Here is a 27333-nt window from a genome sequence, read left to right as displayed (position 1 = left end):
TGAGACGTGTGTTTAGAGCAGAACCCCCCAAAGCAGGTTTGAGAATAGAATTCTGACAGAGGCCTCAGCCTGAGGGATTTTGCACAGAAGATTTGCTGAACCCCTTTCACCATCAGAACAAAATTGGAAATTACTTAGGTTTTTCCCTTTATTTGTATACTATATTTCAGATTAAATGGAATTTAAAATTGAACAGGAATCAAACCAAGTAAACCTGCAGTGATGTTTTGCATTCCCAGGGAATTATGCAAAATCTAAACTTATACATGTGTCTGTCTTGTATTTTTATATATATAGCATTTATATATTGCTCTTTGTTTTGTTTTGGTGAGGTTAAGTCAAAGGACTAGAAGTCAGGAGCTCTGGGTTTTACTTCTTGTCTCTTAGAAAATTGCTGGAGGTCACCTTTTGTTAGTCACTTAACCTCTCTCTGCTTTACTACGAAATGGAATTTTAAACTCAGCAGGTTTTTGAAGAGTAATTCATTAATGTTTAAAAAAATGCTTTGTGCTCCTTAGCTGGCAGGTGCTGGAGAAATAGAAATTACAGTTCTATTCTTTAAATACTGAAATTATCTAGTACTAGGGTTCTCATGTTGATTCTGCTTTCCTGTAATCTGTTAAAACATAAAAGGCAAGAAAAAAGGTATTTTGAAAAGCTCTTGTTTTGTAGCAGCTCTGTGTTTAACTTCTGTAATGGCTATCTCTTGTCAACAGAGTGCAAATCAATTTCAAGGCTAAAGCCAAACTCTCTCATTTACATATTGTTAACTGCTCTCTCTTTTCCTGTTAAACAGGAGGAAAAAGTCATTAGATATAAGGCAGCTGTCTTATTAATGGTGGGGTGGGGTAAAATGTGAGGAACACTTCTTTTTCAGCATATACTTCTGAAGAGCTTGTTCTTTTGGACAAGGACAACTGCAGAGTACCAAGGTTTGTCCATTACTTGAGAGGCTTCTGCTTTTTTTCATTTATAAAATATCATGTTTTCATTGTCAAATATTACCACAATGAAGAGCTGTTCTTTACTTTCATTGTAACTAAATCCTCGTCAGGCCAGAGGGACCAGAGTGGAATAGAGTAGTTGACAATTGCCATGCATATACATAGAGAAAAAAAATATCTTCTGTGACATTCCTTTATGATTAAACTCTCTTACAAACCATGAATGAATTATGGAAAAGAAAGCTGGAAGAAATCATACTGATTAGCTGAAGGACTTGGATAAAATGACAGTTCTGAGACCTTTGCATTCTAAAGGATTATTTACTATCTGCTTACAGAACATCTTAAGTCTTTTTGCAGAGGGAGTCAGTTTCCTGTTTAGTGCAGTGTTTTTGTAAGCTAATGAGGGCAAAGCATGAGCCATAGGCAATGATGCTGTGATATTAGCTGTGACAGGGAGCTTGATCATAATTATCTTAACGAGGATAGGGTTAATTACAGTGGAAACTTAAAGTTTTTTCTGTTTGAATGAGGCGGCGCTGAATACGTTGTGATGTTTTGTCGGTTTGATGTGACTTTGGAAATTGCAATGGAAATCTCTTGGCAGCACTTGCTCTCCTCTGGGAGCTGAGTGTGAGCCCTGCAATGAGGTAACTGAGATGGTACCTGTGGGTGAGATAATGGGCAGCTTTCATGTCATTAGATCAGGAAAAAGCAACCTGCAATGCACTTAGTGATGTTTATTAGCCTTTTGAAACCAGGGAAAACAAGTACTTGCCACTGCCCCTTCAGTGCTGGTTGTATTGTGGTGGTAAGATTGTGCGTTTATTTTAATATACCAATAGAGGAAAACTTTTTTTTTCTGCTATGAACTATGAGAAGACAGTGCAGATTTAATTTTAGACTGGTTCACTTTCTTGGGGGATTTCCATCTCTTTTATACTTGGCTCAGGGTGTTTGTGTGCTTCTTGCTATGCTGTGGATACATATGCATTCCTCTCCTCTTCTATGATGGGCTCATAAGGAAATACCTGGAGTACATTAATATTACTATGTCACTCTCGTTAAAAATAAAAATTCCAGCCTTTTGTACTTATTTCTACCTCAGTTTCTCAAAAATGCTTTCTATATACTAGTCCACGATTGTCAATCCTTTCTTATCCCCCATTGGCAGATGGGAAATTGAGGCACATAGAAATTATGGGACTTGCTGGAGTTTGTACCCTAAAACCTACTGTGTGGATTGTACTTAAAACTTTTCAGTTGTGGAGTAAAACTGCTGGGCAATATTTGCTTATATATTATGATGGTAGAGATTGTTGCCTTGAATTCTATAACTAGTATCACTGAATGATAGCAAATACATTTTTTCCTATTTTGTTTCTTTACCAACTGTCCTACCAATTTCATTTTGGTGCTAGTTTTTTCTTCTGTTTAAGATGAAAAAATAAGAATTCTGTGAATAGCAAAATAACATATGGATGTAAATTTATGTTAATAGCTACACCCTCTCTCTCTACTGTGGCAATCCCTCCCATCTCCATGGACTTTGAATTTAGGTGATTAAATCACCAAGTGCACACTGCTCTGATGACATGAAAACCACAATTAATAAGCAACCCCCTGTGTAACTCGGCTCCTTTTTAAATGAGCAGCTAATAACATTACATGGCAAAAATTATCAAAACCAGACAGGTGTAAGGAGATTTGCGCACAATTTTCTCTGCCTATCTATGAAACTAGTACCCTCGTGTTCAGTCCAGGCTTGTGAAAGAAAGGCTGTTTCAATAGACAACTCCCTCTAGTGTTTCAAGGCCTTTTGTCCCACTTCATGGCTTGTCATTTTGTTTTATGCCTCCCCTGCAGCACTTTGGATGTGTGCTTTCTTCTCCTTGCCAGTTGCCAACCATTTGCTGATTCTCATGATAAGAGTATTATATTTGCATAACATAACTCAGGAACAATGTGTATTTTTATGCTGACACTGACCAGAGCCCAAGCAATGTTGTTTCACAAAGGACCTATTAACATCCCATAAGGCTCTGTGGTGTTGACAAGGAGGTGGCCTTCTCTGAACTCCTTTGGCAAGTCAAAGTCTTACACTGAAATGTGAAGTTTGGAAATAATCCACTATTTATATAATAAAGAGTATTTAAGGGGAATTTGCTAAACTAGATTTGTCAAATAAACTGAAACGAAAACTCATAACAGCTTGATAAACTCACTGCTGCTTTCTCTGGGTTATGTCTTTAAAAGGTGTTTGGGGGAAAGCACTGTCTGAAATGTTTGCTGATCTCTCTTCTGATCTTGACTGTGGCAAAACCAAGTCTGTTGTCAGCCTTTGTTTAAATACCTAGCTTAATACAGCATGCTAGCACAGCTCTTAACGGTGTACAGTTTATGTAGGCCAAATCGAGTTTTTCTGAAACAGCTTGTTAAAGGCAAATGCAGAAAGTGCAGCTATTGCTGTGGTGGTTGTTTCAGTATAATCCTTACAGCAGAGGCTTTAGTTCTTTCAGTTTCAGAAACTGTAGTCTCCAATGCATTGTAATGATATAGATAGGCCATAGGGGTGTAGGCATGGCAAATTTTCTACAGGTCTGGCTGCCCGGCATCAAAATGGAATTAATAATAGTTGTACTTCCCTTTCAGAACACCAAGTCAAGACTGTGAGTGCTTTAGAGTCCTTGGACTGAAATACACTCTTTCAGTGTTGTGCAAATGTTACTTAAATAGTTTAGTGTACAGTACCCAATGTAAAGGTCACAGACTTGATTTCTTTTGGTTATTTGAACCCTCTGACTGTGATTTATAAGTGGTCAGTACGTTGTATCTATAAAAGCAGTATCTTGTTTTTGTTGGACAGACAAATATTAAATTGTCTAATCTGCAAGCCATGTACTTTCTAATATTACTTGTATTTTCCTCCAGTAGTAGTGTCTGTAGAACTCTCTAACAGGTGCCTTGGCTGTATTTTGATCTTTGCCAAAAACTGGGGGAGGGTAAGGAAATCCCCTTGGTATAAATGTCATTTGAAACTGAATAAATAGTATAGACTGCATCTCCCTTATTCATCACATTTTATAAAACAGCCAGGAGATACAGTGATGATCTTCCCACTGGTAGGCACAGTAGATCAGCTGTCAAGTCATACAATCTCAGCATATCTTTAGGTGTCTGGTAGGTGTATGAGCTGTGAATGCGTGTCTGTGTGTATGCTCTGTATACCATGTGTCTTAGTTGATTAATGTGTGGTGTTTTTTTTTCCTGTTGGAATGTCCAAGCAATAAGAACTAGGTTTGAAATAGATGCCCTAACAAGGTATCAGAGTATTCTTTTTAGGCTTATTCCCTGTACTTTGCTATCAGAAGAATTAATACCTTTAGAATCTTGTTTATTTACAAGCCATCATCTGCACTTCCATGTTGTGAAATGCTTCTTTTTAAAGCTCCTCTCTGCAGTCTGACCTATGGCTTGACAGTGGGACAGTAAGTTCCCAAAAGAAAGCAAATGTCTTTTCTGTCTGGAGTAATTCTGCATTTTATTTTGTAGACAACATTTTATTTTGTTTGCAGGGACTCAAGAAGCAAATTAAGTGGTTAATAAAAAGGAAAAAAAAAATCCCTTCTCCATTTCCTATTATTGCTTGTAAGGTAACTGCTAAGAAATGATACTTGAAGTTGTATTTATTATTGTTAGCGGGGTATGATATTTCTTGGCAGAAATGATGGATGACAACTTAAATTTGTGTCCAGGGAATGAAGGTGAACTGTGACAGAGTTATTTATCTTGGGAATGGAGGTTAGGGTCAGGCAAGGCTGGGTGCCTGAAGGCACAAGACATTGACAAATTCATCCTGGAGGCCCCATATCTGAAGCCTTTTGTTTTGGATCCTGGCTACTCACTAAGTGACCCCCATCCTTCATCCTGCCAGCATGTGAAGGATGTGTTGCAGTGCCAGCACTCCCCTTGCCACTAATGCTTGTCATTCACTCTTCTGACAGGCCTAAACCAAAACTATTCCTACTCCTGAAAGGGAAGGTTAAAATATTTATTTCAGCTCATAATGGCCTCCCTGATTTAGTAGAGTATCATTTTTCCTGTTGCCTTTGTCATTTGCAGGTCACTAGAAGGACTGAAAACATTCAGTTACTTGGAAGAGCTGATCTTGGACAACAATCTACTCGGAAATGACCTTCTGTTACCCAGGTTACCCCACCTCCATACCTTAACGCTCAACAAGAACCAAATATCCTTTCAGAGAAATACCTGCAAAATGTCAGGTGAGTTTTATGTGTCAGCCAAATTAAAGTATGTGAAATATAGTTCATGGACAGACAAAGCATTCTCTCATTTGGCACCTGGAATACTTCATAGTAATTTATTATAGGTCATTCATAAATGAAATGCACCATTATATCTTCCTGTTGCTCTATTTTAGTGAGAGATCTAAGTTATTGCTCTGAAGAAATCTTTCTAATAGACAAAATAGAGAAAGAAAATAATGTCAGTGCTACCAGTGTGCAGCAGTTACTGTGTTTGCTTGGGGTTCTGTTGCAGGCTGACCTCTAGTGGAATAGAGAGTGCAGTGAAACACTCTTAAGTTTTTATACTTTAAATAGCTCTTAAAGCGTTACAGTAAAATAAAATTTAAAAAACCCAAAACAAAACAAAGCAAGAAATGCAGTACCTTTCTCTGTTTAATGAAGTTGGTAACATGCACAATTTGGTAGTTGCTGTGCAATTTCAGCTGAAAAAGCAAGTCACTGTATTCTGTGTTCCAACTGTCTATAAATTCATATGAAATGCTGTCCAAATCAAAGTCTTAATACATTACAGTATTCAGATGGATGGTTAAGTCCATTCATGACTAGTCACTTCTCTATATTCCTGCAATTAGTGCCTGCTTAAGTTTATTCAGAATAAATATTTCACCATTTGCCTAAGTACTCTGCTGAATCAGAGCCCCTAGTGTGTTGACTTATAGATAGTGATCTATAAAAATTAATTATCTGCAAGGGCTGGGCATGCACTTGATTATTAAATAATTTTTCCCATACTTTGACCCTTCTGGAGATTTGAAGATGAGTAATATATGGTTTTACGAAAGTGAAGGGCGATCAAATTGTGGCCAAAAGGCCAACTGTGGCCTGCAGAGTCTTAGAGCACAAACCATGAAAGGCTTCTCCTTGTAATTGCAGTGTGAGGACAAGGCTGCTCAACTGCAGGCTTTTATTACAGACAGTGTAAACAGAGAGCAATTTACCTCCTACTAAAGCAAAATCCTCCTACTGAGGAGAATAAAAATAACTGCAGATTCTATGATTTCTGCACTTATTTTTGACTCTATAAATAAATAAAAATCAGCAGAGTAACTTCTAGTCTTGGGACCCTGGAAATTTGCCAAGAGTGTCTCTTGAGCAGTAGCGATCATTGCTGTACTAGGTTTGGCTAGATTTCTGGTTAATGCCAGGATTCTGTGGGTTGGATTTGAGTTACTGATTGCTGCCATGGCAAAATATGGTTTTACTGATTGCTGCCATGGTAAAATCTGAACTGGGCATATTTTTATGAAGAATGCACAGGAACATTTTTGCTGATGCTGTGGGTGGTGGTATTGATATCTGGTGCAGCATTATCTCCTTCTACAAAGCATGAAATGTAAATTTAGCCATAAGACATAAAAGCATGTGAGTGTATTTGTCCTTTGCAGGGGTGTCAAGGAGGAGCTTTGCACTTAGCAGGTGTATTGAATAAGAACACAGTGAACAAAATCAGAGGGAAAAAAAATTATGCTGTCAGTAGTATTCTTTAAAGAGTTTCTGCTGGTCTCACAGACAAAATACTATTGTCAAGTGTGTAAGCTCTCAAAGTCAATGATAACATGATAAGAAGGATTTGATCTGTCCTGGGATTTTTTTAATTCAATCTTAAAACTATGAAGTTAGAGCTTTGAGAGTATTGAGCTACCCAGGTTATAGAAATATACATTATTTTGTAGTGTGCTGCCAATAATTTAATAGAGGAATTGCAGAAATGCTGGTAAAACACCTAATGTATACAAACTGCCCAGAGAAGAAAAAATAACTGCTGTCCATCATTAACATTTTGAGCCCTAGGGAGCAGTGATGTTTTGTGGGGAAGATGCATCAGTCTTCAGAAGCATGGAGACCTTCCAGATTCATCTCTTCAATGTGGATACTATATTTGAAAAAGGTCTCTCTTGAACTTGAATCTCTTCTTTTAATGAATATCTCTATAGAATTCTTTGAAAAATGTTTAAATAAAAATGTACATTTTGTAGAACAATGAGATACATTACAGGAAATATGGTTTAGGATATGACAGTAGCACTACAGAAAAAACACAAATGAGCAAAGAATATCGATCTGAAACAAAATTTCACTTGGTAGTATTTTACCATCTATACATAAATATATAAATATGGGGAGAGAGAGAGAGAGATGAAAATAAACAAAAAGCCAAGCTGACCCCTGTGAAAACTGGAATAATATGTAAACTTTCAAACACATGTGAGAGCTTTCCTGGGTATCTCTTAATATTACTGTGCTCTTTGCTGTTTCTCTTTTCTTTTGACTTCATCTTGATCCAGCTTACGTTTTGATAGTTCTGATAAGAGCTTTCTACTTCTTTTACATGGTTCACGTATTGCATGGCATTTGTGTAAATAATATTTGGCCCCTCCTAACATAAAGTCTGGATACACTGTAGAAATGTGAAAGCTTATCTCTAAAGCAGGTAAATACTTAGAAGACTCATCTAGTATTTTCTTTTCAAATAGTGGTTGCATATTTCAGTTAGAGCCACTCCCAGTTTTTCTACCAGAAGTGGAAGAAACAAATTTAAATATTACTATTTTTAAAACAGTTTCCTGGTGTTATACCTCAACTTTTCTGTAATGTGCAATCTGTTGAAAATATTTTAAAATGCAATTTATATAGCTGAAATACATAAAGGATAGTTATCAAAATTGTGCAGTATTGGATTACATGTCTCTAACGTGCTTCTTTCATGTGTACAGCATGTTTGTTTTTACAAAAGTCTGATCTAATTTGGGAAAATTATCATCTTTGTTTCTATTGGACACAATGGATGGCAGAAAGAAGTACAAACTATGATGGATGGGTGGTAGGTAGAAAGTTGGTTTTGGAGGAGGACTCAACTGCAGCTGCCTATGCTTGCAATGGGAAGCCTCATTTCTTGTGTGTTCACTACATACTAAGAATCAGCCAGGACACTTCTAAATAGATTTCTTTGTGTGTGTTACAGCAGTGTGAGGTTTCATGACTTCTCACTGTGCTGATCACAGTTGGTGTTACAGTGGGACGATATAGTATAGACATTTCAAATTCTGTTACATTTTAATCTTTTTAGTATTTGTTAAAACTACTCAAAATGGCAGTAGTCATAGTTTGTCAAATAGATATACCTGTATGCTGAAAATCTAGATGGTGTTTACTGACTTCAAAATACAGAAGTCTGATAATGAAACAGATCTGCTTTTATTTAAGTAAAAGCCCTATTTCTTTACTTAGTCCAGTGAGCTGGTCATCCATTTAATATACATTCAATACACTTTCGAAGAGCTGATACCAAAATTGGTTTAGAAGGGTGTTGAATGTAGACATAGAATGCAGACTTTGAATCTAATTCTAGGTTTTGAATGGTTTAGAGGGAAACCAAAATATTTCACTCATATAGTGGGAAATCTAGAGCTGGGCAGAATGCCCATAATGGCATATGCATTACTTATGGCAAGAAGAGTTATCAGTGTGGTTCAGATCTAAGGATTATATGTTTTTAAGTCTTTGAAAACAACATGGATTGAGTTCCTCAACTGAAAAAATGTACTAATAAGTACTTCTAGTACAATCTGTCTTCACAGAGGTCTCATCATAATGCCTAGAAGTTGCAGATTTGTTTAAGTCCCAAACTGTAGATTGTAAGTGCTTTAAGATCTAGAAGTCCCAGTCTAACCGGAATGTCAAATGCCGAGGACTTGATGTTTGGATTGAGTGAATATATTAAGGACATAAATTGTCTTCTATTATGCACAGATCTCTATCTCCACTAAACAAAGACCTAAGATGAAGTTGTACAGCAGCCTCCTTGCATATAATTCTGAGCTCTCCATGCCACAGTTGCGGATTTGGCTATATCTGATTGTGGCTTGTTAGGGAACTGTAGTACCTGATGAGCCAAAAATTTCTTCTAGAATAAAGTTTACCTGAAGAAAACCTTAAGTAATGTGAATGCCTAATACCAAACATCTATTGAAGAGGGAGGTAGTTTAGGTGATTCCTTATTCTGTTCTGCAGCAGTGCTTGTACCACTTCAGTTCTAGATGTCTAAATGGCAAGCTGCTGGTTTATTCTTCATTGTCTTTGTGTTACTTTGGCAACCTTGACCAACATTTGGGCAGAATAGTGTTTAAGAAAAAAAAAAAAATCCAAACAAACACAAACCTTGAAAGAAAGGACATACTGTTTCTGGATGGACCTCTCTAGAGAATCAGAAAAGTAATTCGATTGTAGGAATAGAAACATTTCTTTGTTTTCTTATGTTTGTATACCTAAAAATATTGAAACCTGGTCTTCAAATCCTCAGCCGTGGAAACATGGGCTTTCTATAGTACTCTTAAAAGCACTGTCAACTCCAGCTACACAGAGAAAACTAATGCTGCTCCAGTAGGCAGAAGAGGATTTTTTTTTTCCCAAGAATTCACCGTGCAGGAAGCTCTCCATGAGATGCATGAAGTTAGTTCATTACCACCTGTGCTGCACCTTTTCTTTCTTGATCAGAATGGTTTTAGTGATCAAGGTCTTTTCTCAAGGCTTTATCTCCCTACCAGGTAGGGTTCAGGCCAGAACATGGCATACAAATGACTGTGCATGGCATCCTATTGCACATAGAGAAGGGAAAGATGTATACTTGCATATTGCAAGCTATTTCTGTGGTTATCCAACCATGAAGACCTAGCACATTCTAATGGAAAAGCATTCAGGTGGCAAAGATCTTTTCACACTGCATTCAGAGAGTTGGTAACTTCTTGTGTTGGTTTAGGCCCTGCCAGGACTGGAGACCACGTTGCTGTTGCCCTCGCCCACCCTCAGCTGGTCAGGCTGGAAGTGAGGCACAAACCCTGGGTTAAAATAAGAAGAAATTTAATACAATAGTGTGATAAATAACAATCTGAACAACAACAGTAGCAATGGTAACAACAATAAACAGCAATAACAGTAAACAAAACAAAAGATATACAGAGAAATACTGCAATGGATGCAGACAGCCCCGTGCTTCCCGTGACCAAAGCCACAAAGGAAAAAAAATGTTCCCGCGCTGCCGTGCCCTGACCTGACGTCAGCATGGTATGAATAACCCGGCTGGAGATCCCTTCCCCTTCTCTGCTGGGGAAACTTAACCCTATCCTAGCTGAACCAGGACATAATCCACCCCTTTATTCTATACCATCTGCGTCATGTCCAGCTGCCATTTAGCAGTTAACAATAACAAAATAACAATTTACAAAGGCACAGCATAATTCACAGCATGTTTTCACCCAGAATCAATCCCCCTGTGGTACGCATCGGACCTCTCCATTGTCCTGCATCACCCACCGGGTGCACCCAGGTCCTTGGGCAAAAGCAATCCTGTGGATGGGTTTGCCTTTAGCTTTGCCTGGCGCAGGACTAAACCAGACCATTTTTCCCAATATATTCCTCTTGCACACCACAGGGACTTTATCCCCATCTACAGCATGTGGAGGTTTCGACTGAGCCGGGCCAGCTCGACTGGCAGATCCTCTTGTGTTGACTAGCCAGGTGGCCTTTGCTAGATGCATGTGCCAGTCTTTGAAGGTCCCACCTCCCAATGCTTTCAATGTGGTTTTTAACAGTCCATTGTAGCGCTCAATCTTCCCAGAGGCTGGTGCGTGGTAGGGGACATGGTAGACCCACTCGATGCCGTGTTCTTCTGCCCAGGCATTTATGAGGTTGTTTCGGAAGTGGTTCCCGTTGTCTGACTCAATTCTCTCTGGGGTGCCGTGTCGCCACAGGACTTGGGTTTCAAGGCCCAGGATGGTGTTCCGGGCGGTGAAGTGGGGCACTGCGTAAGCTTCCAGCCATCCAGTGGTTACTTCCACCATTGTGAGCACGTGGCGCTTCCTGTGGCGGGTCTGTGGCAGTGTGATGTAGTCGATCTGCCAGGCCTCTCCATATCTATATTTCAGCCATCGCTCTCCATTTCGCTGGGGCTTCACCTGCTTGGCATGTTTGATTGCAGCACACGTCTCACATCCGTGGATGATCTCTGCAATGGTGTCAATAGTGAGGTCCACCCCTTGATCTTGAGCCCACCTGTATGTTGCATCTCTACCTTGGTGGCCTGAGGTCTCATGGGCCCACCGAGCTATGAAGAGTTCACCTTTGCGCTGCCAGTCCAAGTCCACCTGAGCCACTCTAATCTTAGGAGCTTGGTCTGCCTGCTGGTTGTGTCGATGTTCATCAGCGGCCCGACTCTTGGGTACATGGGCATCCACATGGCGCACCTTCACAAAAGCCTTATATTCTTGTGGGTCTGATGTGCCAGGCCATCAGATCCACATTGTTCAGTAAATCTGATTATCCCTTTCCTCCACCTGGCTGGAGGCAGGGCCCCTCTAATCCTGCTCATCATCACTCACTTCTTGTAAGAATGATTTACTGGTCCCCTCAAGAGGGTCAGACATAACGTTGGCCATTCTATTCTGCCTGGGGGATTTCCGACTGGACACTGGAGCTGCGGTTTTCTTGGAGGACTCCCCTTTTGTGATGGTCTTCCCTTTCAGCTGCTCTACTCGTGCAGCTAGGGTGGCAGTGGGCTGTCCATCCCACCTCCTCATGTTTTCTCTATGGTCATGGAGGAAAAACCACAGGGTGCCTCGTGGTGTGTGCCTTCTGGTGCCTTTCTTTTGGGTGGGGAAATGTTTACTTCTAATGGCTGAGACATCAACCTGTGCAGGTGGAATGTAGGACATGTGCTCTTCCACTTTCTGGATTCTCTGAGACAGTTCCTCCACAGCTGAGACCCAGGAATGGTGAGATGAAGGGAGATTTCCCTCATATTGCCGGAGCTTGCCAACCACTCCATCCACTGTTAGAGTGTGGGTGTCTGTCCACCGGGACACTATTGCCAGTGCTTTCGAGTGTGCTTCTGGTGCACTCTTCAGGAACTTTTGCCACATCAGGTGTGTGCAAGGGGCCTGATCTGGGTCCATGGGTGACTGCTCATCATTCAGATCACCATAGATTATATCAAACACAGCCAGTTCCTTGAGGTTCTGAATTCCTTTCTCAACGCTGGTCCATTTTCTTCGCTGACATAGGATATCATCCTTGTAGGGGTACCTCTCCCTTACACTGAGCAGGAGTCGCCTCCAAAGGCTGAGGGTTTGAGTCTGTTTCCCTATTTCCCTATCAATGCCAGCATCCTTGGCCAAAGATCCCAGCAGCTTGGCCTCTCTCCCCTCCATTTCAAAAGCACTGGCTCCATTGTCCCAGCATTGGAGCAGCCAGGTGCAAATCTGCTTGCCTCCCAGGCTGCTGAAATCTCTCCGCATATCTCGCAGCTCAGTCGGGGATAGAGATTGGACGATCACCTCTGGCCCTTCCTCTGTTCTCGTGCTGGGCCTGGCTCATCCCCATCCCCCACTTTGCGAGCTGACTTTCTGGTATATTTTGTTTTCTGTATTGGGGCGACTGATACCGGCACTGGCTGGCTCTCTGGCTCAGTCACTGTGCTGGTGGATGCGACTGATACTAGTTCTGCCTGTTTCCCTGGCCCAGCTGCTGTACAAGTAAGTTCATAATCAGATCCTGCAGCCCTTTTCTCCCCCTTGAGTGCAGTGGGTGGTATTAAAGAGGACACGGTAGGCATGGGCAAGTCCCCAACACATTGCAGCGATTTGTGTCTCCTGGGTTTTGCCAGCTTGGTAACACACCCTTTTCAAGCACTCCATCAGCTTATCAGGGCTCTGCATTTGTTTGGGAGTGAAATTCCAAAGCATTGGAGGTGCCCACTGATTCAGGCCTTTGCCCATCTTTTCCCACACCCCTTGCCACTCACTATTATCTGGCCTCGGGGCAGGTTTTCGGGCACTGCTACTGTTAGAGAAGTGCTGCATGGCCAAAACAAGATCTGGCAGACACCCAGAAAGCATTGTGCCACAATCACACTGGCCTGCAGGCTCCAAGGATAATTGAAACTCCCCAAAGCCGAGAGGATCCCTTCCCCTGGCTCACCCATAGAGGGGATGAGACCCCTAACAAAAGCCCAGGCAGCAAACAGGTACCGGCCCTCCCCCACCAATAGCGATACAAACACATTATAAGCAGTCAGTATCCCGTATAACAAAACAATCCCCTTCATACTTTTTCCACCGACAACAAACTTCAGCACTGGGAACATACAGTGGATATAAGGAATAATCCAGCCCCACCACGCAAGCAAGTGGGCCAGCACTGCAAACATTTTCTTATCAAACAGTACAAATACAAACATAAAAAATTACACCCAACAGACTGCTCTAACACACTCTGGTCAGGGTCTGTCCCTTTTTGATTCTTATTTCAACCCTCTTGTGCCCCACGTTGGTGTGCCAAAAAGTCTGTATTGGTTTAAGCCCTGCCGGGACTGGAGACCACGTTGCCGTAGCCCCTCGCCCACCCTCAGCTGGTCAGGCTGGAAGTGAGGCACAAACCCCAGGTTAAAATAAGAAGATATTTAATACAACAGTGTGATAAACAATCTGAACAACAACAGTAGCAATGATAACAACAATAAACAGTGATAACAGTAAACAAAAGATATACAGAGAAATACCGCAATGGATACAGACAGCTCGTTCCCGATGCTCCCCTCCACCAAAGCCACAAAGTAAAAAGCTTCCTGCGCTGCCGTGCTGGACCTGATGTCATCATGGTATGAATAACCCGCCTGGAGATCCCTTCCCCCTCTCTGCTGGGGAAACTTAACCCTATCCTAGCTGAACCACGACACTTCTGCTTCAAGGCTATTTGCCTGCGGAATAGCTTGTGATTGCTACATCATATTTGTGATAAATTTAATTGAAGCAAATATTTCAAATGGGAATAAATATAGGTACCTTGCTCATTTATGACTCCGGAAGAAGTGCTATCCGGCTGTTTTAATGTTAGGTCGATTGCAGCACCTTCATGACAGGTGGTTAGTTGGCAGAAGACTTTTGAATGACAATTTTGGGTCTTTCTATGTGGCAGTCTGGAATTCTGTGTGGTATTTCTGGTATTCTCTATGTATGTATTTTAAAATATTTTGAATGTAAAGCTGACTGTTCTTTCCTTTGTCTCTTTGCTTCCAAGAACTTCCAAAAGCTGTAATCACAGAAGGTCATTAACATGAAAATCTCCCTGCAACTCTTTTGGGGAAATGGGGTTGCTAAAAATTTGAAAAGACTTAAGTACAAACTTCTTGAAAGGAAGTGGTGGAGCAACGTGAAAAGCACCAAGAGAACAAGAGTGGTTATTTTTCTTATAAAATCATTGTATTTGATTGTGTGACTAGTAAAAAGAACTGCTGAGAGAAAAAGGTTATAGAAAGAAATCCCAGATTCTCTTGCATACTTCAGTCTATATCCAAAAAATAATTGAATGTTGAGACAGGAAATATGTATAGGTTTGGACAGTTATATGTTAGCATAGCACTTGTATAAAGTTATAAAGAATAATTTCATTTAGAAACTGTTAGCAAAAATTGTATTTCTGTATGGGTATGACCAGCAGTTGTCCCTGAAGAACAACCATGAATACGGATATACCAAGAATACCAGTAAGAGAGGAAACAGTATGGAGTTTGGGGGTGATCAGCTTCAGTCATTACTGTAGTAATTTCAGTACTAAAAACAGCTAGACCCTTATATTGCTGTCTATAAAGGATTCATGCTGTGTCTGTGCCCTGGAAATATGCTGGAGGGTCTAGTGAAAGGACACAGGTAAGGAGACTCTTGAGAATACAGAGGACTGGAATAGTGGAACATGTGAGACATTACCCAGCAGTTTCTGTTTGTGTGAATACACACAACCTCTCAGAAGTATAACAGAATGGTCTTTTTACAGTGCTGACTGTCACAAGACACAGCTTAGCGTCAGGATATCTGTCCCTGCTTGTGAGGTTCTCCTAAAACCGACTAAGCAAAATGGCATTATAGTATCCACTCCGAGTTTACAACCTTGTTCAAATGTAATATTCCCTGGGGATAATTTAACTTTGCATAACACCAATCCTTCCTTGGTAGTAGTCTTGAATACTGCAGAACTAACATTCGAAGGATTTGTAAGCAGCCATAGTCCTGACTATCACTAGAATTTTTAATCCAGCCTACAGGATTTTCTACAAAACAAACAAACAAAAGTGTTATGAGCTTGCATAGACAGTTAATTCCTAGTCAGAGAACGGAGATGCATCACTTGCTTTTGCTTGTTCTTTTGGCCTTCTGGAGAACCTAGAAAACTGTGGTATTGGGTACCAGATAGAGAGTGAAAATAGGCAACTCAGAACATACTTATTTGTAGGATATTTTTGGGTGCATAAAACTTGCAAAAATTTATATTGCTCTGCAGCTTAACTGGACCCATCATAGTACTATATTTTCCAAGTAATTCTGTTGCTAATATCTCAGTGTTGCTGGTAGCATTTATTTTTCTGAACAGAAAATATGGTGACATGGTTGTGTGTGCTTGCATGTATGTGCGCTGTTGACAGTCTATGGTAAATATGTCTATGTGGTAGACATATGTGTAACATAATGAAGAGGCTCAAAATAGTTAATCTGAGTATGTGAGAGACCCAGTTCTTGTAAATGTTTCCCTAATTTAAAAATAAAAATAGTGCAACAAATCAGTACAGTCTTTTGATGAGCGTGAAATGAGCATCTATTTTGAAGTATGTCTAGTGTGTTTCTGTTAATTATTCATGGATGCCAGGTTGTGTTTTTGGAGGGGGACCATTGTTGTATAATTGTTGAGAATTAATGTTTTAGCTTGTGAGCTAAAGAGCTGAAGAGTTTAAAATTCTTGTTGTTACAAATTTTTATTTTAGTCAATGTCGGTTAGAAGGAGGCATTAATAGACTGGTAATGATGACACTGTTGAGTTAGGAGGTGGATCACTACACTAAGCCGCTTTAATTATCATAACACTTTAGCAAGTTTTTAAACAGTAGACTATAGTGTAGGTGTTTGCATCACTTATGTATTCACCTGATGACCAGTGACACTGAGTTCAGAAAGATCACTTCTGGGCTGTTGTCACAGAGCTTTAAATAAATAGATTTTCGCTAGCACTCTCCAGGTATTTAATTGTGGCTTTCCTTTTTGGAGAGTATGGAGTTGAAAATGGTCTTAGAAATGGCACAGCAGGATTTTGCAGCTCTCTGGCTCTGATTGCACCAATATAGCACTCCTTAAGCTGCATCAATAAACCATAGAAAGGAAGCTGGCAATAAAATTTTAGACTTGCTTTTGATTTCCTCCCTCTGTATTTTCTTAGCATTGTTTTAGAAAGACATTACACTTTTGGTGGCATCATATAGTTCCAGTATTGTGACTAAAATATGTATATGACATGCTAATTAAAAAACAGTACATTAGAAGTTCACCATGACTTATGACTCATCTTTGAGAAACACTTAATCATGAAAATTTGAAGAGGATATAATTTATTTTTTCCTACATGCTTTGTAAAGAATAACTGTGGTGGTAGGTGGATGGGGCTTCTTGGAAAAATAATCTGTACCTTGCATCTTTTGTTTTTAGAGAGATGAGAAAGATACTTAAAATCATAACAAATAGAAATTTTAATTATTTTATTTATGATATAACTGCTGATTCTGGCACAAAAAAAGTTGACTATCATAAACTACATGTTGGTTTCTTCTCAAATGTTGCTGGTGTTCTGTTATTTTTGGGCTGTTCAAGTCTGCAAAGCTTCAACATTTTGTGAATTAGTGACCTTCTACTTTTAGGGTGATTATGTCCAAATTTTGGGGTTTGTACTGTGCACATGTTTGTGTTGCAGCTGAAATTGAAATAATGCTAGGATGCCAAATATCTATTTCAGTAGAGGGAGACAAGTAAATGGTAACAAAGATCTGGAGAGTCACACACAGAACTGCATGGTAAGAGGTCTGTGTGTGCTTCTTGGTCATCCTTGTCTGAGATAATTTTTAGGGGGGGTTCATCTAAAAATCAATGCTCAGGGTTTAGATATGGGATATTAGAATCTAGACACTGATTTCGAAATTTAGGGAGATTTAGATTTTTGAGATGTGGATTATCAAGTGCTGCTATTTACCCAAAACTCAGAGAATTTGGTGTCTCTTTCTTTTGCTTGCCATAGGACTTTGATGCATAGTGTTACATTTTTGCAAAATTAAGCTGATGCTGCTCTTCATCATTACACATCTAAATACATTTTGATATTTGCCCCTCAGTCTACATGGTCAGATGGAAATTCAGCAAATTGTTGGGGAGAAAAACTTCTATCCCAGAAGCTCTACTGAATTGACAAACAAAAATTCTGCATGTTTACTCCACAGAAGAAGCAAAAGGTTCAGGCGTGGATTTTTTTTCTGTCAATATGAAATAACCTTGCAATAGCTAATCCCCTGTGTCTGATTGCTGTTGTGGAAATAACTGTCTTTTGTAATAATAAACTATTTATCTCAGGGAACCTTTTTACATTTTAAGCAGTCCTGAAATAAATGTTTCTCCTGGCTGAGGGAGAGTGCCAGATATAATCACATCTCTGTCAGTCTTAGGAAATTTTTAAAAATCTTTTCACTTGAGCATGTATGGAAAAACAGTTTGCGACCTTCCCATCAGAGTCATATACTTCCTGAAAGAGCCATGAAAAAGTCTATGTATGAGATCGAGGTCCAGATATGAAAGGACTAGAATTAGCAGCAGATTTTGATTGGGAATTCATCCTAGCTAACAAAGAAGATTTATATCCTATGGTGCTACAAAAAGAAAATTTTTCTTAGGGTCTGGTTGATTACTTACTGGCATATAGCTTTCCATAATGTGGCTTTGCCAAAAATTAGCATTTTTACGCTTTTAATGAATTCATAGAAATAATTTTAAACCCTCATTTTTCTCATTCATGTGAAATTTTAAAGTATCATTCCTCAGACCTTATGGGACATAATATTAACTATGAGTGTAGATACACTGCTTTTAATATATTGAAATAAGTAATTGTCAGCATGATCTTCATGTGTGTTTGGAAATAAAATAAAATTTCAGACTTATAAAAGGAAGACCACATTTTTAATGATGAAGCTGCTCTTTTCATTCTGTATTGTTTCTCTTGCCCTTAAGATATTGAGGTGAAGAAATAAAGTAAATTCCATCAGCTAAAAATAACAAAGATAACAGAAACACATAAATCAAGTATAAATAATAGCAACACAAGTGAACCGAGGATTTAAAACAATAGTTGCGGTCTCTAACAGCAGGAGTGGATAAAAACAGAACAATGAAATGCCCTTTAATAGTTTTGAATAATTATTACTATTGTCTAAGTCAGTTAATTTTTAAATGTTGAAAACTTTTTACACACATAAGCATGGCATCTTTTTTGAGAATCATGCCTTTTTCTTTGCATGTAAGTTGAAGTAAATAGAAATGTGTAGTTTGAGTCTTAGAGACTGTCACACTATATTTAACAAAATAATTTGTTTTATTTGATCAATCAACAGGGTGTGAATGGTTGAATATTGTTGTTATACTTAAGCCTAAAATGTGATTTCTGATATTTCAATGGTTAAAAGATAGATTAACCTTTGTTTGTGTTTTTTAATATAGTTTACAATATTGAAGGTGTATCATTATTATTTATGTTCTGAGGAATATAGTTAAGTTAAAAAGCCTCATGAGCACCAAAATACAAGGTATTTTAATGAAAAATTTCATGCTTTACAAGACTTTAAAGCTTAATATATAAAATACTTGTAACACTGAAGTCTTTAAGTTGCTCTTAGTGAAGCATTAATTCACATACACTAATTGAGAAATTATGAATGTGTTGCTGTGGCACTCAAGGCATTTATATGTTGCGAGTGAAAGTGGATTGTTATGATTTGACTTTTTTTTTTTAAACTCATTTTCCAGTGGACTGAATATATTAGTGATGAATGTGCTGTGAAACTAACTGTTTGTTTCCATGCTGGAGAAGTTTCATGGCTCCAGCAATTGCTAGCCATTTTACCACATAGCATCCATCATTTTGTCAAAGTTTTAATGTTTTGTAGTGAACCACCTAGGAAAGAAACAAGAAGGAAATAATGACAAAACAGCCAAATTCTTTCATTCCATGCCAAAAATCTGACTGAAGTTTGTCCCTGTTTGCCCTTTGAACAATTAATGTGACATTTTCCTGAATGCCATAATAAATTTGATTGTGAGTTATTGAAATGTATGTTTAAATCAGAAGTGATGCAACTCTAAATGCTTTCTTCTTTAATGTCATTGAATCCTTAACCCACAACCTTTGACACATAACAGAATTAGAAAGCCTTTTGGACCATTTGGCTGAAGTTGTGCCCTCACTACGGTATCTCAGTTTGCTTGGAAACATGGCCTGCCCAAATGAACTGGTCTGCAAAGAAAAAGATGAAGATGACTACCAGAGGTACAGGTTAGTATTTTCACTTGTAGATATGATAAGGTATGTCACTTTTGTTTTGTTATTGGAAAAATATTGGAAAAACCCAACTCAGAGTCTCAAACAAACATCTACTCTATTCTGAAAGCATTGTGGCATATTCTGCTATGAAACACCTTGGAATGTGAGTAGCCCCATTTCAGCAAGATCACTCTCAGGAACTCTATTTCAAGAAATATTTCAGTGCTGTATAGCACATGTTTGAGTTTAGCAGGTATGCACAGGATTTCCTGAATGTGGGTGCTCATATGTGCCTACTTAGAGCCTTTCCTTCTTTAAGGTCAAGGTAGGTAGGTCAACATTTACATATGCTAAGGGTGACAGTCAATAAAAAAGCCAAAATTACTACACTCAGACAGTTGCATTGTCTTCTGCTAACATTCAATTATGGCGATGAGTTTCTTCTACTATAGTTATCAAGGCTCTATTAAAGAACACAGAGAAAGGAACCTTGTACATTGTGCTGCTTTACTCAGAGCAGTTAGTGTTTGGATTCAAATAAAACCACTGAAACTATCTTTATAATGTAATTTTGATGAACTAGATTACACAAAAGGTCATGTGGAAATTAATGTGGAAGCCTGATGAAATACTATTCAACTGATCCAACTGAAATGTTGCTGAAAGTTACAAGGGTTATTTTTTTAAAAATAAAAATAATTGTGACTGATGATGACTGTGAGTATAAATCCAAAACTTATGGAATGACTGCTGAAGTGACATAATTTTCGTAGCTATAACATTTAGACAAGTGAGATATTGATTATTTATTAAAAAAAAAAAGTTGGATTACTTTTTCCTTGTTCACATCTGATACAAGATTTCAGTCTTTGGGAGAGCATTTTTCACATTGGCTGAAAATGGCTGTCTGAGGCAAGTCAGATCCAAACAGGACTGGTCACAATGCTGCTGACTTTGCAGAGCCTGAGCTTTCTTTTTTTAGCAGATCACCTGCAGTATTCAGCGGTATATAGTAAAACTCTGATTTTATCTTCATGTAATCTAAACTCTGCTGTAGAAGTTAATATAAACCAATACAAAATGGTGGAGACTTAAAGCAGGTTTATTGGAAAGTGGCATGAATTCAATGCACCAGTTTATTGCTCATAAATGATGTAGGTTGAAACAGCAGCACAGCTGTCCTGTGTGTGCATATACTTTTTCTTGCAAATTTTTGAGAAGGATTTCTAGTTTGCCATTAGCCTAAAGGCTTTCACCTTCTAACAATTCAACTTTTGAATCCATCTTAGCTGTAATATTTTGGTTTTTACCAAGTGGAACAGCCTAGATTTAATAAAATATTTTCTCATTGCTTTCACACTTAAGTGGAAGGTATGCCTGCTATCCAGCTTATGAGAGTCTAATAGTGCTGTCTCTATGTAAATTTATGTGACATTTGCACTAGAGAATTGCTTAAAAAATGAATTATATTTCTACAGTTTACTGTTTTTCACTTTAAGTATGTTTTCTGACAATATGTCTCCTATTAATCATTTAAGCAAAAGTAGTATGTTAAAGGAGCCATTCAGAGGCAAGAACCCGTGGTTCATTTAGTGCTGTCTGAAAAAAATTCTTTATTGATTGACATCTTCTGTGGTTATGTGATGTAATATTTATAATATGTCACACAGCCATACATCAAAACAAGCATGTCTGTTGTTTCATTTCAATGCAAAAATTTTGATTTCAGGGAGGTGAAGTTAGTTTCAGGTCACATCATGGCAAACCACCCTGACAAAGTATGAAGTGATTGTATTTATGAATCTGCTGGAAACTACAGCATCACTTCTATTTCCTTTCCCCTCATTTTTATTTTTTTTTAAATGGGTATTTTTTCCATATAAACTAGGTTAATTAAAGCTCTTTTAAGAAAGAAGAATGGAATTCTAATTCATTGAATGATTTATGATTCTGCTGCTATAATGAAAGCTTCCTGATCCTTTCCCATAATTATTTGTTACATTATATGAAATGCATTTGCCAGACAATGTTAGTCTCAAAAACTAAAAGCATCCATCCGTCTGTCTGTCTGTCTGTCTATCTATCTATCTACCTACCTACCTACCTACCTACCTACCTTTAGGAGAATATATTCACCTACATGGTAGAATCGACTAAAAGTACTCTGCTAATTTTTCTCTGAATAGCTAATTCAGAGTTTTGAATACATGTTCTGAAGCATCTTGAATGCAACCTTTTTCTTCCTTCCTCCATATGTATAGATGTACCTCACAGGTTTAACAGCATCAAGCTTTCCTGAGTGAGAAAGTTTTGTATTTTATCAAATGTATTGCTTCAAATCTCAAAAGCAAATATTTGACATGGCCAGTTTCAGGATTTTTAATGGTTTGAAGTAATATTTTTTTAATAAGATTTTTCTTTTTTTGAAAAAAATTTGCCATACAGAAAGGGTCAAAAGATTGCATTTCAGTGAACCTGATTTATGTAAACATTTTGCTTTACCGTAAACTTTAAATGGTTTTGTTTTCTTCTGAATGGGAACTTTTTGTAAATTTTTGCAGTGACCGTTGGAACCACAGCTTCATTTTTCATTGAGCTTTAATTTCATTCCTACTGAGTTCAATTAGAGTTCAGGCTATTTAATTCCTCAACCAGAAAAAGAGAGGTGCTAGAAAATCAAAGCTTAATCTTCTCATTCCAACAAACTGAAAAGAGCTGTAAAACCCCCAAAGTCTCAACCTCAAAAAAATGTGGAAAGTAAAATTTTTAAAAACTCAGAGTCCAGTGATTTACTGTGGTATTAGTAAAAGAATTAAAAAGTAATATTACATCTTTTGAAAATAATTAGGTTTTATCATAAATAGTTGGAAAATGTATAAAACTATGCTTTTTGTCAAGAAGTAAGGATCTGGTTTCTTGGGTAATCCATTGGTATACGAATGTCAATACTAAAGCTTTTTGCTAGTTTTTAATTTAAACAAAAACTTTGTTGTGACTTTCTAAAAGTAGCTATTTTCTTCTAAGAAACATAGTAACATTTGAGTGGGATTTTTTTTTAGAAAAAGGAAAAACAAAAACTATTTATTTTTCCATCCCTGTTATTCCTCCTTACCTTTCAAATGTGTAGGAGAACAAATTGAAAACATTTCTATGTTTTTACTGGAATTTTTGCTTAGAGAGGAAAAGAAAATGGAAAGTTCCCTTCTATGGTATTTTATAAGCAAACTGGTTTAGTTCATTACAAAACCTCACTTTTTTCCATCATTGTAAAATAGCTTTATTTTCCTTCAGAACAAAAAACAAACGAAAAAAAAGTTATATGAGTTTTTACCTTTTTTTTTTTTTTTTTTTTTTAAGCTTTCCTTTTTTGGAAGGTGATATTTTGTTAAAGGGGTATCTTGGGGATGAGGGCAAGAAAAAACAGAATATCTAAAATATAATGGTGATAGGAAAGTTTTAAAGGCTTTTGACTCAAACAGGAAGCAAGAAATACAGAAAAATATCTTGCAAAACAGTGTGTCCTCTAAAATAACCTATTCTACAATCTCTACTTTGAAGATTGCCTGAAAGCAAAGGTCATGACCTGGAGATCAAAGTAACAGAAGTCAACACAGTAATTGCTGGTTGCTTCTCTTGTACCTGCACTTGGTCAGTCCTGTGGGTGTATTTGCAGTGAAAACTTCAAACGTGGTGTTACTGAACTGTGAAAAATCATCTGGGTCAGAATGTATTACAAAGCATTTGTGAATGCTGCAGGTGACCTCACCTATTTTCATTAAAGCGATATGATTGTGAAGGATGTATGTCATGTGTGAAGTTTCAGTGCTTGTTCATTCTTCTCTGCTCCCTATTGACATTTCCTGGAATGATGCATTAGTTAAGTGCTGTTGACATGGAAACAAGGGCAAGTGGAAACAAATGCCTGAGTTTATTTTAAATTAGCTTAAAAGTACATATACTAGATATGCTATCTTTGGCCAGGGGAGCAAATGGTGATAACCTTATGAAGTCCTCTTAAGATATAACAGCAAGAAAGGAAGTGCATGCATTTTGTATGGATTAACTTTTCAGCTAAATCAGCTGTTCCCATCCCACAGGTTTGATTCTGTGAAATGCTGGCTCCTCTTACATAATTTTTAGTTTCCCTGCAGTTTTGTTTTGTTCTACTGTGATTTTGTTTTAGTGTTGTTTTGGTTTTGGTTTTTTTTGTGTTTTTGTTTGCTTAATTGAGACAGAACCTACTCATCTGTTTTAAATAGCCTTGTTATTGAATTTGGATGGTAATACAAATACCTATTCAAGAAGCAGTAGGAGACTAGAAGTCCTCAGTAATGAAAATAATGCTAATATATCTAGTAAAAATCAGTGAATTTACTGTTGAGGCTCTCTTTAGCAGGAGGGATTGGTGTCTGTGGTACTTCTGTATATGTTTTTTTATGTACCTAATGAGATAATTAGGGTATTCCCTTACACCTGTATAATCTTTGAATCTGTGCTACTTCATTGTTTGCATGAGGCATTGTCATTTCTACAGTACCTGGAAGAAAAAACCCCTGTATTTGATAGACTTCAGATAGCCACACATCTTCCATCTGAGATTAGCCACTGTAAGGATTTGTGAGCAAGAACTATTATAATGTTTTTGTTCAGCCCAATAAATTGAAGTCCTTAATACCCCATTTTGTCCATACTAACTCAGAAAATCAAGCCGTAACTATAATTATTTTTACATGTATAGAGAGATATTTTTCTAATTCCTAGAATTGGTTGCCAAATCAAAGTAGAGCAGAGGATCTTAAAAGTATTAGAAGGCAGTCTGGATTGCTGAGTGACTTGAGAGCCCCTCAGAATTACATGGTCATCACACACCAGGCAGTGCCAGGGTTGCACAGAGGCTGTGATCTTCTAACATACCTCATGCAAACATCATGCCTTCTGTTCTGGAAGGTGGTGGTTTAAGTTTATGGCCTGGCTTCAAGCTTAACTCTTTATGGAGGAAGTTTTGTTGCAGATGGAAATTCTGTAGCCACCTATACACTGTTTGGTGGGGTAAGGATGGGGGTAGGGGGTTAAATTTTTTGTTGGTGCAGAAGAAACAATTATAGGAGATAATGTGATTCAGTGTCATAAACATATTTGCTCAGCGCTTCTGATTTTTGTTTTCCTTTCTCCCCATTTGAATGCTAACGTAACTTTACCAACTTCAGGTTATTTATTATTTCTAGTTTACAATAATCTAACTGAGAGCATAATCAGCCCTTCGAAGTTTGAAATAGGTATAATATTTTTATGTTTTATGATTGTCAAATAAAGGAAATACCGTAGCACAGAAAATAGAAAAGTGAAAGTAAAGTTTCTGAAACAAAGAGCATGTTGCAATTATACGGGTAGAGCTAGACATTTCTTCATTCTTCTGGGCAAATATTTATCAATTTTTCAGTGCCAGATTAATTTTGTGTTTTAAACAAATATTGATACATATAGTACAGTTTTATATTCCAGTTTTGGTTAATAAAAGTAGAAAATAAAGGACTATACGGAATCTACTTCTTACCATAGTTTTTCAGTAGAAGAGTTTATTTTCTCTGAAAATTTTAACATACACAAATTTACTATACTTGTAGTGGAAGGAAAAAAAGTAGCCCGAAACATTCTTTCCCCAAGTAATTTATTGCCACTTTTAAGATTTTCTTACAGTGTGGCTTACGGGTGATGCCATTATCTTTCAGTATCAGGAGGCCAACCATGTTCTACAAATTGTCTGCTTTTCCAAGGGAGGTAATAAATGAATTGAGGCCCTTAGATGCTATGATATGTGATTTTTTGTTTGTTTGGTTGGTTTTTTTGTTATGGTGTTCACAGCTCTAGAATAGAAATTTCTTAGAACTGTTTGATAATAATAAGGAGTAGTATACTGAAACTCATTAAAACTGAAGGAATTTTTATGCCTGAACCTAAATGGCTACTGAAAAAATGGATCAGAATGAAATTACACAGTAGCTATTTAACAAAAAAGAGGAGTTGACATAAAAGTTATTTCTGTCTATGTGTTTGGATCAGGACTGAAAAATTTCTTATATATGTTTAAAATAGATTTGTTTCTTTCTTCCATGTGATCCTTTACAAACAAACATTCTCTTTGAACCCTTTTGCTTCACCTGTGAAACTCTCACCTAAGATTGTGTGAACCATCTCTAATTTTTGGGGGGTGAGGGAATCACCTAAGGACTATATTTTAGATAATGACTGTTAGACAGCAGAGTACTAGAAACATGGAATATATGTGCAAGGTAACTGATAGGTCTTAGTTTCTGTGTTTGTAAGGCAGAGTTAAAATGGACAGGTCTGTGATTTGTCAAAGGCTGTAGAGCGAGTCATTACCAGAGACAATATTTCTTTATACAAAAACTAGAGTCATGTATTGTTCAATAAATAGTAATAGCTGATCTCAAAGCTGTCTTTGTTCTGTCCCTTTCTGAACTCCAACATGTTTCTTCAAAGGAAGGCTTTGCCCCACTGAGCTTTTGCCAATGTCAATAGCAGCTGAATCCCAAACTCACTGCATTCCTTTGTGAATGCCCCCTTAAGCCTGTCCCTCTTTTCCAATATCTTGACAGGTCTGTGTAAAAGCTATTAAAATAATACTAATCACATGCAACGCTTACAAAATTGGTAAATTAAGTGTTAATCTTCGTTGTCATTTTCACTTAACTAGGACCAAAATAACTTGAAATGCGATATTCTCTGGTCTTTTTCCATCTCTGAGTGTTCCTGTTTGTGTGTGACAGATACCTGTTATTAGCTCATATTCGTGGGAGTCTTGGCACTGGGAGTCAAGGGAAGGAGATGATTATGGGCAAAAGAAGATGCAACTTTACTTACATATTTAATTTCCGTAATCCATCATGAATTAGAAGATCAGTTCACACACACTGATAAATGGATCTCTAAGCACCTTCCTGGTGTCTCGTTTTTTCTCTCTGAAGCCCACCTTTATCCTTGTAACTGAAGATAATCTTTTTTCACACTGCTGCAAAGATGTTAAAACCCAGTAACAGTGGTTTCAGAGCACATGGAGCAGAGCTAAGTTTCAAAATTATTAAAAAAACTAGAGTGTGTGGCCCCTCAATCTCTAACCTAAAATTAACCTTCCTAAACATAATTTAAAATTAGATGGATCTTCATTAAACAGGATTCTCTTAACTAGTGATTTTACAAGTCCAGAACGGGTGCAATGTGTCATGCAATTTATGGATCCTAGTACCTGCCATAAAGTATTTTATGATGGCTGCATTCTGTGTTATTAGTAGCTGTCTTTTTCTGCAGCCATTGGTGTTTGATAATAGTCTTAAAACACCCAAAATTACTTACCTGCAAGCAACATTCCAGATAGTCCCTGTTGACAGTTTGAATAAGTTTAGTGCCCTTTTGTTGTACTTTACCTTCAAAACAAACTGATTGAACCATCAATAGCTCCTGAAAGCTGACAGAGGCATGTCATCTGGTCTAACCCTCTGATAGTAGGTTATCTGTGGGAGTTAACCTCCCTGCATTGTTAACTGAAATGTTTTATGTACTATGCAACTTTAGGATACTGCTGTGATAACCTTAGTAACTAAGTCATATATCACAGTAAAGAGATTTTGTGCAACAAATAACCCTGGATTAAA

At 37.8% G+C, this 27333-nt stretch overlaps 1 protein-coding gene across 2 annotated transcripts in view; it reads left to right on the top strand.

Annotated features, from left to right (window-relative positions):
- LRMDA (leucine rich melanocyte differentiation associated) overlaps nt 1–27333 on the top strand; it is a 688525-nt gene that overhangs the window by 373582 nt on the left and 287610 nt on the right. For both annotated transcript variants that reach the window (XM_074907186.1, XM_074907185.1), the window contains 2 exons: nt 5067–5193; nt 19536–19675. In XM_074907186.1, coding sequence (XP_074763287.1) covers nt 5067–5193; nt 19536–19675 — 267 coding nt within the window. The remainder of the gene's footprint in view (nt 1–5066; nt 5194–19535; nt 19676–27333) is intronic.

Source organism: Athene noctua, chromosome 5 (genome assembly GCF_965140245.1).
Source record: "Athene noctua chromosome 5, bAthNoc1.hap1.1, whole genome shotgun sequence".
Taxonomy (NCBI): domain Eukaryota; kingdom Metazoa; phylum Chordata; class Aves; order Strigiformes; family Strigidae; genus Athene; species Athene noctua.
Note: the sequence above shows the minus strand (reverse complement) of the source record. Positions and strands in the feature narration are given on the sequence as shown.